General features: G+C 47.2%; 1 protein-coding gene across 1 annotated transcript in view; it reads right to left on the reverse strand.

The window, feature by feature from the left end:
- Positions 1-16854, reverse strand: part of GLIS1 (GLIS family zinc finger 1) — a 249206-nt gene extending 232352 nt beyond the window's left edge. Inside the window, exons 1-2 of the mRNA XM_055403714.2 lie at positions 16756-16854; positions 15473-15776 (exon numbers count right to left, since the gene is read on the reverse strand). Of these exons, the coding sequence (XP_055259689.2) occupies positions 15473-15776; positions 16756-16854 (403 nt within the window). The remainder of the gene's footprint in view (positions 1-15472; positions 15777-16755) is intronic.
- Positions 16855-17466: the final 612 nt, after the last annotated feature.

Below are 17466 nucleotides of genomic sequence, written 5' to 3' on the forward strand. Positions count from 1 at the left end.
GTCAGATAGAACTGAGCGACTGAGCATGTATGCACACATCTTGTAATTTCCAAATTTTCTACAATAAGTATATACTCTGACATAAGTGGGAAAAATAAAAATTATTAAATTACCTTTAAAAGGTAACTTTAAAGCTATATCTGTATCTTTACCACTTCAGCCACTTCCCAAAGAAGGATGAGGAGTAAGATCAAATAATTGGCTGGAAGTTAATGAGAGCTGGACTGTAAAAAAAAAGGCAGAGTGCCAAAGAATTATGGTGCTGGAGAAGACTCCTAAGAGTCCCTTGGACAGCATGAAGATCAAACCAGTCAATCTTAAGGGAAATCAACCCTGAGCACTTGTTAGGAGGACTGATGCTGAAGCTGAAACTCCAGTATTTTGGTCATCCGATGCCAACAGCTGACTCATTGAAAAAGTCCCTGATGCTGGGAAAGATTGAGGGCAGAAGCAGAAGGGACCAGTCATCAGAGGACGAGATGGCTAGATGGCATCACTGATGCAATGGATATGAAACTGGGCAAACTTCAGGAGATGGTGAGAGACAGTAAAGCCTGGGGTGCTGCAGTCCATGAGGTTGAAAAGAGTTGGACATGACTGGGTGACTGAACAAAAACAACAGGAATGATTCCTCTCTAAACATCTATGCAAGATGTCATCAGGGGGCCGTGTGCATGATTCCAGCTTCAGAGGTGTACTTGCATGAACCGTCTGCCCTCTCTGGACTGCTCCTGAGGAATCAGCAGAACACACCCACTACAGTCCGGCCATTCAAACGCTACTTTTCCAGGAAGGCTGCTCTGATCTCTCTCTTGTCCGTGCTAGCCTGTGAGCTCTCTGAGAGCCAGCAGACCCTAGGACTCACATCTGCATCCCCAGTAGGAGCCAGGCCTGGTAACCAACATGCTGGCCCCACCTCCAAGCTGTTATGTTTATCTGCCTGTCCTCTTGACTGGATGCTGCCCAAAGCTGATGCTGAGCTTGGGTTATACCCACTTCTCCAGAGTCTAACAGAAAGCCTAGCATATGATAGGGTTCTAGGAAATGTTTGCTGAACAAATGAATAAATTCAAGAATGATACTCTAGACTAGTACTGTCCAACCGAACTTTCCTCTGGTGATGGAAATGTTCTATATTTGCTGTCCAATATGGTAGCCACTGGGCTTCCCAGGTGGCAATAGTGATAAAGAACCTGCCTGCCAATGCAGGAGACCCAAGAGTTGTGGGTTTGATTCCTGGGTGGGGAAGATCCCCTGGAGGAGGGCATGGTAACCCACTCTAGTATTCTTGCCTGGAGAAGTCCATGGACAGAGGAGCCTGGTAGGCTACAGTCCATGGGGTCACAAAGAGTCGGACACGACTGAACGACTAAGCATGCAGCATGCACATGTGGTAGCCACTAGTCACATGGGTAGTGAAAGCCACTGAGCACTGAAATGTTGCCAGTAGTCTTTTATTTAATTGTAAATTAATTTAAATAGTCATAAATTCTTCCATAAGAACCCTTACGTCACAGGATAATTATAAGATTACAGAGATGATCCATTTTAAAAAAGAGAGATGACCCAATGTCTTGTAGCACTCAAAAGATGATCATGGCAGGATACTGATAATGAGGAAGGGGAAGAGAAGGAAGGTCCCCAACAGCCCTCAAGCCAGCACCTATCTGGCTGATATCACACAATGGGAACCTACTTGTCTCCATAGCTCCCTGACCAACAGCTCTGCTGTATTCTGGGTACAAAGCAGCCAGAGTCATTGAGAGAATAAAAGACTAGGATGAGTGAGAAGGGAAGGGTGTGGGTCTGGGAGAGGAGAGACTCTGAAAGGGTTGCAAAAGGTAAACTCTGACCTTTTTTATCACCAGAGATAAGGAGAGAGGGTATTCCCTCCAAGACAAAAGCTTATGCAAGTAGGGACTCCCGACAGGTGCAGAAAAAGAGCTAGCAAAGGCTTCCCCAACACCAGGACTGGGTAAGCCGTGTGGCTCCACCACCAGTGTCCTGCAGAAGGCTGCTGCTGCACACCCATGTTCCCGCCTGCCCTCAGACTCTCACACTAGCCTTGCAAGGGGAATTGGATAGCAAATATTTCCATCTTATAAGCTGGCAAACCAAGGTTCTGTGAGATCATCTGAGGTCGCAGGTCTCAGACTGTCTGGAGCTCAGAAGTCTGCTGAGGACAGTGAGCCAGGTGACGAGTTGGTGAAGTCACACAGATGAGGACTGGAGACCTGGCCAGGCTGGGAGGGAACCTGCACACACGGTCATCTTGCCCTGCTGACTTCGAGCTCAGTGCAGGTTAGGGCTCTGTATGTTAGACCACGATGGTGTCCCAGGGCCCAACTCAATACCTGGGACATAGTAGCCATTCAGTATACTGATGAACAGACAAAGCAACAACCAAACCCGGATACAGCCCGCCTGTTTTCAGGGTACTTTCTCACGTGTGTGGGTGCTCAGTCATTCATTCGTATCTGACTCCTTATGATCCCATGGACTGTAGCCCGCCAGGGTCCTCTGTCCATGGGATTCTCCAAGCAAGAATACTGGAGTGGGTTGCCATGCCCTCCTCCAGGGGATCTTCCCGACCCAGGGATCAAAACCACATCTTCTCTGTCTCCTGCATTGGCAGGCAGATTCTTTGCCATCAAGCAACCTGGATAAAGCCAATACTTCATTCCCTGTGCTCCTGACAATTGGTCAGGCAGAGATCACTGTCCAAGGCTCAGACATACAGAGCCACTCTGGGTTGCTGTCCTGAAAATTTGCTTGGGGAATTGCCCAGGAAGCCACATGTTGACTGCAGAAGGACAGATTAATTCCTCTGGGGACCTGCAATCATTCTCTTCTCTGGTCCACACTCCTCCTGCAAGTCAGAGATGCAGTTATTACAGACCCTGCTCCACAGAGCTCACAATCTTATTGGGGAGGAAGCATCCAAAAAAGCTGACTATTCGATGGGAGAAAAGTGACAAAGGGCAGCAGAAGATGAAGGAGAGAGACAGTCATTCTGGCTGGAGGAGGCAGTTTCTCAACCGTGATGAATGGGGAAGATTGGACCCAAGGCATTTGAGTTTAGAGGACCTGGGGGAAGGTCCAGAGAGGAGGCAAGGTGTGAGAAAAGGCGAGGTCTTGGAGTCAGGCCTGCAGCTACCACCCGACAGCTCTAGAATTGTGGGTAGGTCATTCAGCCTTAGTTTTTCTCATCTGTAAAATGGGGATGATGATACCTCACAAAGAATAAGTGGCTTTGCAGAATATCTGCTCAAGCAGGGCCCAACAAATTGAAGCCTCCCCAGGGCTGAAGAGCCCCACTGGCGTGGGGATGTGGGAGAAGAAAAGGAGCACCATCTTAAGCGTAGGAGGCAGAAGCAAGGGAATTCAGCTGGATATTGGAGTTTGAAGGTAACTCCCAACCCAACTAACCAGGGACTGGGGGAGGGAGTCTGTACCTCCTGACCCACCCCAGAAATACCCACTCCTGCCAGACACCAGAGCCACTGTAGATTGAATGAGTGTCCTGGACTGACCCCAGGGCCGGGACTTGCCAGATAATTGTGCCGATGCAGCCCACACCCACCTGGGCAAGGGAGGTGGACAGCTCCTAACCTTCCTCCAACCCTAAGTGAAGTCAAGATGCCAGCCATTCAGATCTGGGAACTCCAGCACTGAGATAGGACCTCAGTCTCTGAAACCCTGAAGTCCTTGTTCTTTAATTTTTCCAAATAAATAAATAGAAAGAAAGAACAGAATCAGGACTTCCTTAACGGTTCAGTGGCTAGGCTAAGACTCCAAGCTCCCAACACAGGCGGCCTGGTTTCGATCCCTGGTCAGGGAACTAGATCCTGCAACTAAGACCCAGCACAGTCAAATAAGTAAATGAATAAAATGTTAGAAAAAAAAAGAAAGAAAGAACAAAACACCAAAATGAGGGGGGGGGCGGGTACTGTGACATAGAGGAGAAATACCATCAGACCAAGTCAGGCTTGGGGACCAAGGCCCAGCCCTGCCACTCAATAAGAGCAGTAATAACAGCTCACCTTTGTCACATACCTACTATGTGCCAGCCCCTGAGCCAGGTGCTCCACAGACTCATCACTTAATCCTCACCTTAACCCCCTCATCAACTCTATGAGATAGACTTTATCTCCATTTTACAAATGAAGAAAACGGGGGCTCAGAGTCCAGTGAACTTGCCCAAGGTCCAGCAAATGGTATAGTTGAGGTCTGAACTCAGTTCTGACTCCAAAAGCCATGTGACCACCTTTGCACAAGATACATGACCTCTCTGAACCTTAGTCTTCCCATCTGTTCATAGGGGGATGGAATGAATAATAACGATTTGGGCAAAGCTCTACAGTTTACAAGCTCAAGCCACAACAGTACCCAGAGAGGAGCCAGGAAGCCAACACAATCCCTGGGGTCCATCTAAGCCTGTCCTGGTCAGGGTGTATACAGCCATCTCCACCCCAACAGGGCAACTGAGAGCTGGCTCCTGGTTCTTATTTCCAAGGTTCTTCTTCATCTTAGAGAAATCTGGGTCAGATGTGTTGCAACCACCAATAACTGCTCTTTAAACCACAGGATGAGACACTCTTGAAAGCATCAGGGACTCTGCCTAGAAGAGAGGGCAGGTGTGTGGAGGGAGTGCCTACAATCCAGGCCAGTCACTCCAGGACAGCATTTGGCCCCTTATTCTTCCACCTGACACCACTCCACCTGTCCACAGCCTAGAAGGGTCTGTGATTATGGAAGCCAACTCCTCCCAGAAAGGAAAGGAAAGGGAAGCCCAGACAGAGGAGAAGACTTGCCCAATGAATGTGACCCAGAAGAGCGGGGCAGACCTCACAGTGAAAAGCCGAAGACAGTGCGGAAAGAAAACAGGGCTGTTTCTGCATGTGAGAACTCCTCGCACACCTACTGGAGTCTCGCATGTGCCGAGAGCTTACTATATGTTCAACCTTATAGGAGAAACAAAGACACCAAACTTCTCCTTTCACGGTGACAAGCTCCTTGAGGGCAGAGGCTGGGCTGGACTCCATTCCCAAACTTCCTTGACACCCACTTTGATCCAGGCCTTGTGCTAGGCACAGGGGTGCAGGAATAATGAGACTCTATCCTGCCCTCAAGGATACAGTAAGTAAATGGAAAATTGCCACAGGACATGTCCTGTGCTACAGATGAAGGAAGGAGAAGGGCTGTGGGTGCCGGAGGCCTAGCATCACCAGGCTGTGGGAGAACAGGAAGGCTTCCAGAAAGAGGTGGCATCTGAGCTGGGTCTTAAGATTAAGTAGGAGTCAGACAGGTGAAAAGGAAGGGAAGGAAGGCCCTTCCAGGAGAATCTGTTTATCAAATGTTTGCATAACAGCAATAACAATAATTCCAATATTAATTGAGCATCTGACCATGTGCCAGTCTCTGTATTTAAGCACTTATACAAGTATTAACTCATTCCATCCACATAAAAATCTTTTGAGACCATTACAACTACTATTCCCATTTTACAGATAAGAATATTGAGGCCCAAGGAGCTTAATAACTTGCCCAAGATCCCCAAGATGGTACCTAGAACCAGAGTTCAAACCTTGTGGTCTGGTTCCACATTACAGCCCCAACCAGCACCCTATATCCTCAGATACGTATTTTGCGAGACAAGGTGCTAGACGTAAGGCTACAAAGATAGATATTTGAATATTAACTATTTTGTATTCTAAAAATGATTTAAAGAGGCATGCAAATGAATAAAAATAAGCTCACAGTGTGTAAGGACGGAAGGACACATAAAGAGAAAATTTCAGGTTTGAAGCTGCATAAGGAAAAGTCTGATGCTGTTGAAGGACAAGCAAATAAGACATTAGGAAGAGTTGGTAAACTTTTCTGGTGGTCTGGTGGTTAAGAATCCGCCTTCCAATGCAGGGTTGCAAGTTCAATCCCTGGTCAGGGAACTGAGGTCCCACATGCCTCAGAGCAACTAAGCATGAGTATTACAACTACTGAGCTCAAGGACCACAACTAGAGTCTGTGCGCCACAACAAAAGATTCCACTGATGAATGAAGCAACAAAGACCCGATGCAGCCAAATTAATTAATTCAAAAATAAATAAATTCATTTCCTTTAAAAAAAAAAAAAAAGGAAGATATGGAACTGGATTGGCCGGAAGGCTTTGAATGCCAGACCACGGTGCTCAGATTTTTCCCTCAGTCAACTAGCTGCTAATCTACAAGCCAAGATATAATTTCAGGGGAGAGCTTGAAAACATGTGCCAAAGACGATCTCTAGAACAAACCAATATCGCTACAGATATGTGAGTGGTTGATAAAATACAAATCTCTTTAAAATAGCCCTTAAAACTAGTAACCTCCAGATATCTTCTTCACCAGTAGGTAAAAAAATATAATAGCTATCATAGGGGATAGACTTTTGTCCTTATGTTTAGAAAACTTGGGATACCCTGCTGTCAGGGATGGGAAGTAACAAGAAGTCTTTAAGCAAGGAACTCTTTGGGGATTGAAGGTCTGGGAATTTTGCCCTCCACCCACGCCTATACCTCCACCTCTCCAGGCTAGAAATCAACCATCTGAAGTCCCAAAGATGAGCCGAACCCAGCCAAAAGCTCCAGTGCAGAGACATTCTCACAAAGAAAGCTACGTAAGTACAAATGACTGTTTGATCAATCATTTGGCCTCAGCGTGGGATTTGGTTAGAATTAAAGCCATCTGGTTGGGAGGGGGAGGAGACAAGCAGGCGGGAAAATGACCCACCCCCTCCCCCCAAAAAGCATTGTTAAAATATAACGGGGGAAAAACAGTAAAGTCTCTGCTGTTATTTCAGCCTAAGCCACTTAATCCTTCAGCACATAAAGCAACTTATTTTACGACCTTTTCCCTTTAAAAAGTAAATCAGAAGACGCTGCCTTGAATTCAGATATCTCTGAAACACACTACTCATCCCTCCCAGTGAAATATCCTGTTTCATAAACCTTCTTCGAGATACTTGAAACTGCAGATCACTAAATGCCTAGCTTTAGGCATCTGACATTCCAGAGAATTAATATTTAAACTTATTATAGGAAAAAAGAATTGAGTTTGGTTGAAGCATGAAATATTTAATAGTGTCTCCAAATTAGAAACCCTATTTTGTTTCGCGTTGGAAATGCCAACGTTATTACCTGGGCTTTGCACTCAAATAAGATAAAATGCACGGCGGTCTTGAGATTAAACACACAATTACAGCCGTTTTCTCCAGAGAGAAGGGGAGCAAGACAGGTATGGGGAATGGAAGTGATTGGGTTTCATTTTTACGATACACTTAAAATTATATTATCATTCTCTGCCTGGAGGGTTGGACTTGAGAGGGTTGAAGCTACTTAACCACTGAAAACTGTGTCAAGATCGGTGAATCCACAGAGCCCTATTCGCAGGCTGGTGAAGCCGTCTATGTCTTGGAACGGGCCCGCTGCTGGGCAAAACCCCGGGAACTTTCTCTACTCGCTAGGACAAAAGTATTAAGTGGTTTGGGATAAAAATTAAGCTTCAATTGACACAGTGGATCCTGGCAGCCTCTGCCGGCACGTGTAATTTATTTACAGGGTTGGAAAGTCGGCAAAATACATCATCAACTCTTATACAAACTTCTATTAGGTATTAAATACCCAAGCCTCAGAGAAGTAATTCATATAGTCCAACAACGTTCCAAAATAAACCCAATCTCCAGCCCTCCGGAGAGCTTAAAACAGCAAATGGGATCTGTGTTTTTAAAGCCGAGTTTATAATACTCCCTGGTTTCTTGCTAAAGCTTTGCCATCAAACCTGTTACTTAAAAACAAAAGCAACAACATTTAAAACAGTAATCTGGTTGCTAAAATAGACATAAATAGGAAGAGGCTGAGCCACAAGGCAACCAGGCCATCCTTGACACCTCTTCCGGCTCTCGCTTTGAGACCCAGGGTCAACATCTAAGGCAAAGGAGCTTTGAGCAAGCCTGAAGCCTCCTACAATTTCCACTTGAGAAAAAATAGGACCCCTGGAGAATGTCCACGTTCACATACACTCTCACAAACACACACACACACTCCCGTGCAAGGCCACAGACCCAAGCCAGCAGTGGGACCTCTTCCTTCCAGAGAGGGGCATTTGATTCATTCATCATTTGACACAAAAGACCCATTTCCCACAAACTCTAGTTCACTCTGATCCCTGGCTTGCTCTCCCCCACAAGCCTTTCTTCATCCCACCAGGCGTTTAATAAGAAATAATTAGTTAATAGATCTCCAGCCATCATGCCCAGTGAAGCATGCATTCTACACACCAAGTGTAGTGGAATCATGAGGAATTCTCTTCACACTGAAGTCTTCATTACCAGCAGAAGGGAGATCACAGCCAGGGCCTGGGCAACAGAGCTCCCACTGTATGACAGGCTCAAACAGGGACTTGAACCTGCAGTAACCAGTGGGGGGTGTGTGCTGCTTCTGAGAGGGGTCTGCTCCCAGGGGCCCTCCAGTCTCAGGCTCCTTGCCTGAGGACCCCCATGTCACAACTGGGAGCCACTGTCCTTTCCCCATTTCTGCAGCAGAGAGTAGTTGGGAGAGCCCCAGTGGAGGCAGAGTATCCCCTTAAAGTCACACCCCAGCCTATGAGCTGAGACTGCAGTCTGCCCGAGGGACTGGTTGTGTGGACCTGCCTGTGGCCTTCCACTGATGTCCCCCAGGGTTTGGAGACACACACTAGAACCACTGTTACTCTTAGCCGCTGCATGGGTTTTAAAAGCTGTAGTTGAAAGCTCTGTGCTCTAGAGTAGCGGTCCCCAACCTTTTTGACACCAGGGACCTGTCTCGTGGAAGATGATTTTTCCACGGACCAGGAGAAATGTGGGGTGGTTTGGCAATGATTCAAGTGCATTACATGTATTGTGCACATTATTTCTATTATTATCACATCAGCTCCACCTCAGATCATCAGGTGTTAGATCCTGGAGGGTGAGGACCCCTGCTTTAGGGGGAAAGCACCGGCTTTGCTGTCAGACGGAGCTGGGTTCAAATCCCAGGCTCTACTACCTACTTTCTGTACAGTGAGTCACTGCAAATTAAATATGGAGCTCACTGTTTAGACAAATTGCTCAACTTTTCCAAGCCTCATTTCCCTGATCTGTAAATTCAGAATAATGCCTCCTTTTCTCATAGGGTTACTGGGCTTTATTAAATGCAATGACAGCGACGAACTGCCTGACCTGGCACAGAGTAGATGCTCAGTAAAGGTTAGTTGACATCTCTTCCTCTTCTGGTTCCTTCTGTGGTCAGTTTCAAGAGTCAAGAGTTCCAAGAAGAGGTCAAGTCAAGAACCAGACCTTTTTCTGTACTCTATATCCTTCCCAGCTGCCCCAGCCAAGTTCAAGTGGAATCCTGGAGCAACGGAGCAGGAAGGGACTATAGGTCATCCCAAACAAGTGCTTCCCATTTTACAGATGGGGAAACCAAGGCTCAGAGCCAAGGGCTGGGCCCACATGCATTGAGTCTGTACAATGGTGCATGTGTTTACTCCAGACAGGGCCAACCATAACCACCAAAAAAATTCAGGCCATACAGGAAATGCATTATTCAGTGAACGGACTGAAGGCTCCTCTCAGTGCATCTGACTCCAATGCTGACTTTAAAAACACAGCTCGTAATGCTAACACAATCCGCCTCGATCCATCGGAAACCTTCTGAAGGAATAACCCTTTAGAGTTAAGGGGATGATGGAGAAAAGAAGAAAACAGATGCTTCAAGTGACTTTAAAGTAAAAGACCACTGGGTCAGTGTTGTATTTTTTCCACCCCATCCCACCCCAGGCCTCTGTTTTCTTTCAGTTTCTTATAAGGCTTTAGGACACCAAAGCAGCCACAAAACTTTCCCCACCAACTCTTTTCTGCTTCCCTTAACTCAGTAACTCAGCTATCAGTCCCGGACTTTGCTTCTGATGCTGAAAGCATTTTTTTTTTTCATTGTAAACTATTAAGTCGGGCAGCGGCTGTTGATAAACAAGAAGTCCGTTTTTAAACTGCTAGAATCATTAGCACAGGGAAGGCGAGCAGCACAAATATTTCAGGAGTTTGCTCTTTTCTCCTGGCCCCGGTATCACAGCTGGGCTTTCTGCATGTTGCAGTTGAATTTCTCAAAGCCCAGGGCAGAATTTGTTTCATTTCTTCTCCCCCTTGAACTGAATGTCTTTGTTTCTTTAAACACAAAAACAAACTACCCCCTACCAGAAGAAACAACACAAGCCTCCAGGTCCAGATTAACTGCAACTAAAATCTGTATTAGGGAAAAAAAACTAGCAAACCACACATTCTAATTTAACTTTTAATATAATCATAGATATAAGGTGAAGTTGTTGAAGTAATACCATATCCGCTTCAAAACAGAGAATTTCTTTTCTAGGAAAATTGAGAGAAAGAAGGGAAATTATCTTCCCTACACAAAAGTCCCAGTTAGTGACTGGTCAATTTACAAATAAAGTTGGTATTTATTTGTTTGGGTTTTTTTCCTATTCCTATCCAAAAAAGGATGGAAAACCCCATTCCAAACTTTAGTTTCTCCCCTTTTCTAGGATGCTTGCCAAACTCCACAAAATAAAACCGAAGAAAATGATGATAATTATGCAACATTCAGAACAAAGAACATAAGAATATATTTTTTTAAATGATTCATTGTGCACTTATGCCTGTAATGGGATTTTAACGCACTGTAAAAATAAGTGTGCTGGCTCACTAGCTTCTCACGCAACTGTAACGCAGGGAGATGAAGAACTTAAAGATGGGGTGAGTTTTGGTTTTTTTCTGAAGGAGATGTGTGAAGGAAAACCATGGTGTATAAAGAAACATGTTTTTAAATCAGAGGTGGAGCAACGTAGCCTACTGATATAATTCCACAGCTGAGACAGTCCTGAGACCTCAGCCCAGCTGAGCTCTAAAGGTAAACGAGTCAGCAATAAGGAAGCCTAAGTAAGTTACGATCTCATGTGCTGGTTCCCTTTCCATTTTGCACTCCAGGTCTTAGCAGCTTCTACAGAGCTTGGGAGGCAGAAAGAGAAGAGAAATTCTAGCCACCCAAGATTCTTTGGGAATCTTTGGGAATTGCATTTCCGCTACACATCTATAAACGATTTGTCGGATACATAATTCTTCTGACTGTAGACGCAACATGTTCCTATCTTATTTGTATACCCACACATATACATGTTTCTCTTTGTCTCACTGAGCCTGACATTTGGCCAGCAGGTTTTTCTCCCCCTTTTTTGAAACCTCAAGCACTGAAGAAATTTGGATCTGATTATTTCCGGATCACAGGACCAGCACTTTAAAATGGATGAAATGCAAGCAAATTGCCCACTAGAGCCGGAGGGGGTAAATGCTTTCAAAATAACTCATACCTTTCTATTATGGATGCGCTGGCGTCTCCAAAACCTCCCCAGAACATCACAGTGGCTTCTGATTCAAATGAAGAAACTTTACGAGGTAATGCCAACCAAAACTGTCATGTCTTACTCTCCACCTCCATTCCCTAATGCGCCTGCACACAACCTACAACTGTATTCCTTCTTTGTTTTCATTTTTAAAGAAAAAATACATATACTTTTTCTTTAAGTTACAAGATTGACTACTTTGGGAAATTTTAGCCACAGTATGATGGCTGTTTACTAACGGCAGGGTCCACATTTGTCATGATCATCAGCCTCCTTTTTATTTGCTAGGCTGTGTCCAGACTCAGCACACAGTGAAAAGGTTCCAGTGAGTTGCTGAGAATTAAATAGTAAGCTCATTATCTGGTTTGGTCTGAGAGCAGCAATTCTGGTCAAACAGAATCATTTGGTAAACTAAGAAGTTTTCTAACGATGGCACAGATACTCGTTACCAAATTCCAAAGATTCGAGACAGAAGAAATACCAACAGCAAAAATAGTTTAAATTCTCTGGGAACGTTTGGGAAGCCGTCATGAACGCCAGCTCTCAGCCACCAACACACACACATAGAAGGCACTAGCTGTGGAATGGGAAGCCTTAGAAACTGCCACTTACTGTCTGTAGCCTTAAGCACATCCTTGAACCTTAATGTCTTCATCTATAAAATGGGAATCACAGTAGTAAGGGCTAGGATCTGCCTGCAGATACAAACTGCAAAGCGCTTTTCCATCTGTCCCCTCGGCACAGCCCACGAGGCAGGCAGGGCTCAGCTGGCATGAAGGCTGATGAGAGAACGCGTGCAGGACACGCTGAAAACTGCACAGAGAACGAGCTTCGCCGAGTCAGCGCCACAAAGCTGACCGCCTCCATACAGTCCAGATGTTCACCTTCTCTCCTTGTCAGAACTTCCACAAGCAGAGTGTTGGGTGTTTAATAAAAAGAAAGAAAAAGCGCAGCATCTGGTAATTTGGCCTTTTCAGCTGTTTGGAATCTGGATAAACGGGACTCTGCCATAAACAGATCGTGATTCTTATTGTAAATGATGACAATGTTAGTCCATGACGTTGCACCATCCCCAGTGCCTCCTAACTCCAGATCTGGAAATGCAGAAGACCCTGACATTTACCGATAAGCTGCTGGGTTCGAGAGCTCACGCCCCGCCTCAGTTTAGGGTCTGTCTGAGAAACAAGAAGGCAGAGCATCTGAAACCTGATTCCAAACCAAGCAATACTGTCGTCTCTCCGGTCACCGGGCAGCACTGGCCACAAAAGACCTGAAGCTTGGCTCCTCTCAGCTTCCTCTGGCTAGGACACCAGTTAAAAGTCGTGAAAGTCCACAATTTAAAAAAAATCAAACCTTTCTCCCTCCTTGCCCTACCCTCTTTGTCTTAAATACAGCTACCATAACGGTGCCCTACACGGATTAATAAGTGTGAACCCTTGTTCCTTTTTAGTTCATATTCTTACAACTGTTTCATTTTCCCTCGGGAAGGAAGCATTATTACCTCTCGTGCAAATGAAAAACCAGCGGTTGTGGACACGAGTTTGAGTGAACTCTGGGAGTTGGTGATGGACAGGGAGGCCTGGCGTGCTGTGATTCATGGGGTCGCAAAGAATCGGACACGACTGAGCGACCGAACTGAACTGAACTGAACTGAAGAACATTAAACACATCACAAGAGCCGTCTCCAAAATAACCATGCACTGAGGTGGGCCTTTGACACCATATGTCACTAATACTCTCCTCAGTCTTTCTGTCTCACAGTAGATTTACAAATGAGGAAACTAAGGCTCAGAGAAGGAAATAACTTCCCCTAGTCCCACGGATCCTGGATGGCAGGGTCTTACAATTTCTAGCACGGTCAATAAATATTTTTCAGTTGGTATTCTTGTCTTCTGTTTCCAGTAAGCCTGAGACTTGGAGCTAGACAACAAATATTCAAAGGGTTATGAGGTCTAGGGAGTATCTGGGTGGGAATAGGGGCAGCAAGAAGGTTTCTTTTATGGCCTCTTTGAGAAGGTTGCCCAGCTCTGATTTTCTCTCAGGCCACCGTGTAGCTTGACAATAGGGAAAAAATTTGCCTAGAAAGACAGAAGCCGAGTTGGAAGGCTCTTCAAGCCTAGGTCCATAAGCTATGGGCTGGCCAGAGACCCCCACCCTGCAGGCCTCAGTTGCCTCATCTTTTAAATGGGTATGACAAATCTGACCCCCACCAGCCTCACTGGAGGCTGTGAAGAAAACAGAAGCCTCTTACAAAAAGCTTAATCAGTACAACCATCTTAAGGTACAAAGAAAGAGGTGCTTCCTCCCATTCTTTTACCCTCCTCTGCCCTTTCCAAACACAATCCTGATTTAAAGATCTCATATTTTAGACACTGGGGGCATGTCTAAAATGCGGATAAAAATAACTGGGGTTTAGGAGAATGGATGTCAGAAGATTGTACATAACTAATGTATACACATGAAAGGTCTCTAACCACAGCTTTGGACGTCAGAAAGTTGTACACAATGAATGCATCCACATGAAAGGTCTCTAACCAGGGCTTGGAACAAACGCTATGTTTGGGAGAGCAATTTATTAGGTCTTCAGAGAACTGAGATCTTCAGTTGACAGCTATTATTTTTTAAACACAAAATGTTGCAAGAGGGTATCTATTTAAGGGAGGATTGTCTACAGGAGGGGGGCAAGTAAGGGAGCTCAGGCTGCAAATATTACTCATGTCTTGCTGCACAGCCCTCCTCTCTTCCTAGTAAAAGGGAACCTCATGTGTGTATTCCAACGATAATATTCTAAAGCGTTTTCCTCTATATCCTTTAAAAATGACCTCTATCTCTTGGAGAAGAGACTGAATTTAAAACAAAAGACAAGAAATAGTGCTGTCCTACAAAGTCAGGTATTTTCATTAAAAAGCGAAAAGCATTTATGTTTATTTCACTTTACCAGTCTATGAATTAGAGAGTTGTTTTTTTTTTTTTTACCCTAAAGGAGCTCTCATCCCTAAAAGTAAGCCACCTTACCATTTCTAAGTTGCCAATTGATGCTAAAGTAATGATGCCTATAGAGCCATAAAACAAACTTTTTGTCTTCCTTAAGAATCAGCTAGAAATAGAACCAAGAGGTCCCAAACAATGAAATAATGAACAACCAAAGCTTAGGTTTTTCCCAGGGAAAAAAAGTAGATAAGGGGAAAGATATAGTGCCTCAACAATTTCCCCAATTTCTGGTTAATTATCTGTCAGTGTGAAACTTATAAATAATGGCTCAATAATAATTAACTGTGATGAGAAGAACGTGTTCATGAGAATCCAGCCTCATCACTGACTTTGACCCATTAATTATACTGGAGCCTGCACCTTATACCCACCAGCCTCACTGAGTAGAGGAAGGGTATTACAAACTAACTTTTGACCTAAGACTATGCTTCTGAAGCATCAAGTACATAACAGTCATTGTTAAAGTCAGGACTTCACTCAGGCTAGACTACAGATTCATAAAATTTTCCATCAGGAATCCAGAAATCATCTGGTATAATTAATTCCTTACTTGACAGATCGGGAAACTGAGGTCCCAACAGGGGAGGGGTCTGGCTGAAGGCTTCTGGTTTTTGTTACTGAGGAAGACTGGAATACGTCAAAGTATGCCGTTAGCAGGTTCAGAGACAGACATACTTGAGTTGCTTCTCATCCTAATTTATAATAAGGTTTTGACAAATTTCACACAACTTTTATCAGAAACATACAGAAGCAAAATTATGTAATCTGAGCTTTCTAAACACATATCTCCCTCCCAAATAGGCTTCAGTTCAGTCTCTCAGTCGTGTCCAACTCTACTGAGTTTAAATTAGGTGCCTCCTAAACAGTCACTGTTTCAGAATGACAAGCGAGTCCCAAACAACTTGAGAGAAAACTGATGGAACTCTGGAGAAAGTTCTACCAAGTGCTTGGGAAGATTCCTACAAAGGCCTGCGGTGGAATCAGACTACCCGAATCTCTCCACGCCCGTGGCCAGGCACGTCGGCGGGGCCATACTTACCCTTCCCGGAGGCGGCGGCGGAGGCCTTGGACGGACCGTAGTCTCGGGGACTCCGGGGCCGGAGGAGGTCGTGGGCGCGCGGTGGCGCGGGAGGCCGGGGCAGCAAGTCACGCGGACCCCCATCCCCGCAGCCCCCGCCGCTCACGGTGACCCTGAAGGCCATGTGCGGGCCAGGGCCAGCGGGCCCCCGGCCGGGACCTGGAGCGCCGGGGGCCTCCTTCGGCCTCTTGTCTGAGTGCGCCTCGGCCACTTCGCAGTGCATGGCGCCGGGGCGGGGCGCACCGCTGGGGGTCGTGCCCGGCTTCTGCGGAGGGGAGAAAGCACAGGCGCGTCAGAATGAGCGGAGCGATCCCCTTCTGGTCCAGGGGGCGACGTTTTAGCAGGTCACCATCCCTCCGCTTATTCCTCCTTCGCGCCACCACACTCACCCTAACGTGACAAACCTACCTGATCCACGGAAAAGTCCCCTCCAGGGCTCAGGAACATCTAGCATGTCCTTCCCTGACTCGTGGAGGGCCCAGCTACCCAATCTGCCCCCATCCAGTCCTCTGGACGAATGGGGAAACTGAGGCCTGGAGAAGAGAGCGCCTGTGCGCGTCACCCAGTGGGACACAGAGCTGACGGCAGAGATTCCCGGAGCAGGGTCCTGGCAAAGCCGCGGAGACTGCTCGGAATGGGTCACGGGCTGCACACCTCGCCTCGTGGGCACTCTGGGATCCGGCTGAGCGCAGGGACAGCTGACTACGCGCCCGCAGGCCCGCGGGCAGACCCTGTGAGATACCACCATCACACAAGCTGCGAAAATGGGAGTCGGAAGATGTGTGCTCACTCCCGCAACGTGAACCCATACACTCACCGAGACGCACACTCCCACACGCAGCTGAGAAAACGAACCGATCGCGCGTGCAAACCTGCAAAAAGTCGACAGCCCATGCACTCCCGCTCCCGCGCACACCAAACACACCCCGCAAGTGCACACTCGGGGACAAGACGTGCCATACATTCTACTTTCATTCACCAGCTCAGACTCTCAGAAACACTAGTAGCTGCACAGTCTCACGCTCACCATGCGCGCGCGCTGGGTGCCTCTCCACAGAGCCTTGGGCCTTCCATCATCCCTCCTGGAAAACGGAGCCGGGGCCCCAAACTCTCCTTTCCCTTCGTGCTCCCCGAGCGATCCCAAAACTCCCCAATTCACCGTTCCTGGGACACCAGCCTTGGCTGTCGGCCGAGCGCCCTCCCCCTGCCCGGGCCGCCCCCCCTCCCACCTCGCCCCCACTCACCTCGCAGCGGCTGCTACAGCTCGCTCGCGGGGCGCACGGCTCGGCGCGCCTCCACTGGCGCGGCAGCCCCCGCAGCCGCAGTGTCCAGCGGGGCGGCATCCCGGAGGTAGGGGCGGGGCCGCAGCCTGCCTGACAGCCTCTCCAGCCACTAACTCGCTGCGGCCGCCCCGCCGAGGCCAATCGCGGCGCGAGGGCGGGGCCTCCGCGGCTACGGGCCAGGGCCAGCAGCGCGCGAGGCAGGCCGGAGGGTTTGACAGGCGGCGGCCGGTGGCGCTGGGTGCTGCCCGGGCCCTCCTCCGCCTGCGGCGGATCAGGGATAGCCCGCGGGGCGGCGCCGCGGGCTGCAAAGCCTGGGCTTGGTAGTCGGGGCTGGGCCAGCCAGGGGGACGAGAGGCATTCGGTATCAGGAGAGCCGATCAACCTGTCTCTTCTTCGCCTCTCCCAGATGCTGAGACAAGACCCTTCTTCCCTCCTCCAGCGTCAGTTTTCTCCTGGTCAAATGGGACCCGCAAAAACTGCTAACGTGGAGGCAGTGGAAGTAAAAGTGCTTTCAAAGTTTTCTTGCAGAATACAACCTGCTCCCACAGATTCCTCAGCGGGTCAGCAGCGAACTGGGACCCCAACCCAGGGCTTTCAGACTACTTAAGTTTCAGTTTCTGTGGTGTTTTTCACCAAAAAGAAACCAGACTAGAGTATCTCCTTCCAAAGTTA

This window comes from Moschus berezovskii, chromosome 4 (genome assembly GCF_049115385.1).
Source record: "Moschus berezovskii isolate FMDL1 chromosome 4, NW_MosBer_1.0, whole genome shotgun sequence".
NCBI classification, from domain to species: Eukaryota; Metazoa; Chordata; class Mammalia; order Artiodactyla; family Moschidae; genus Moschus; species Moschus berezovskii.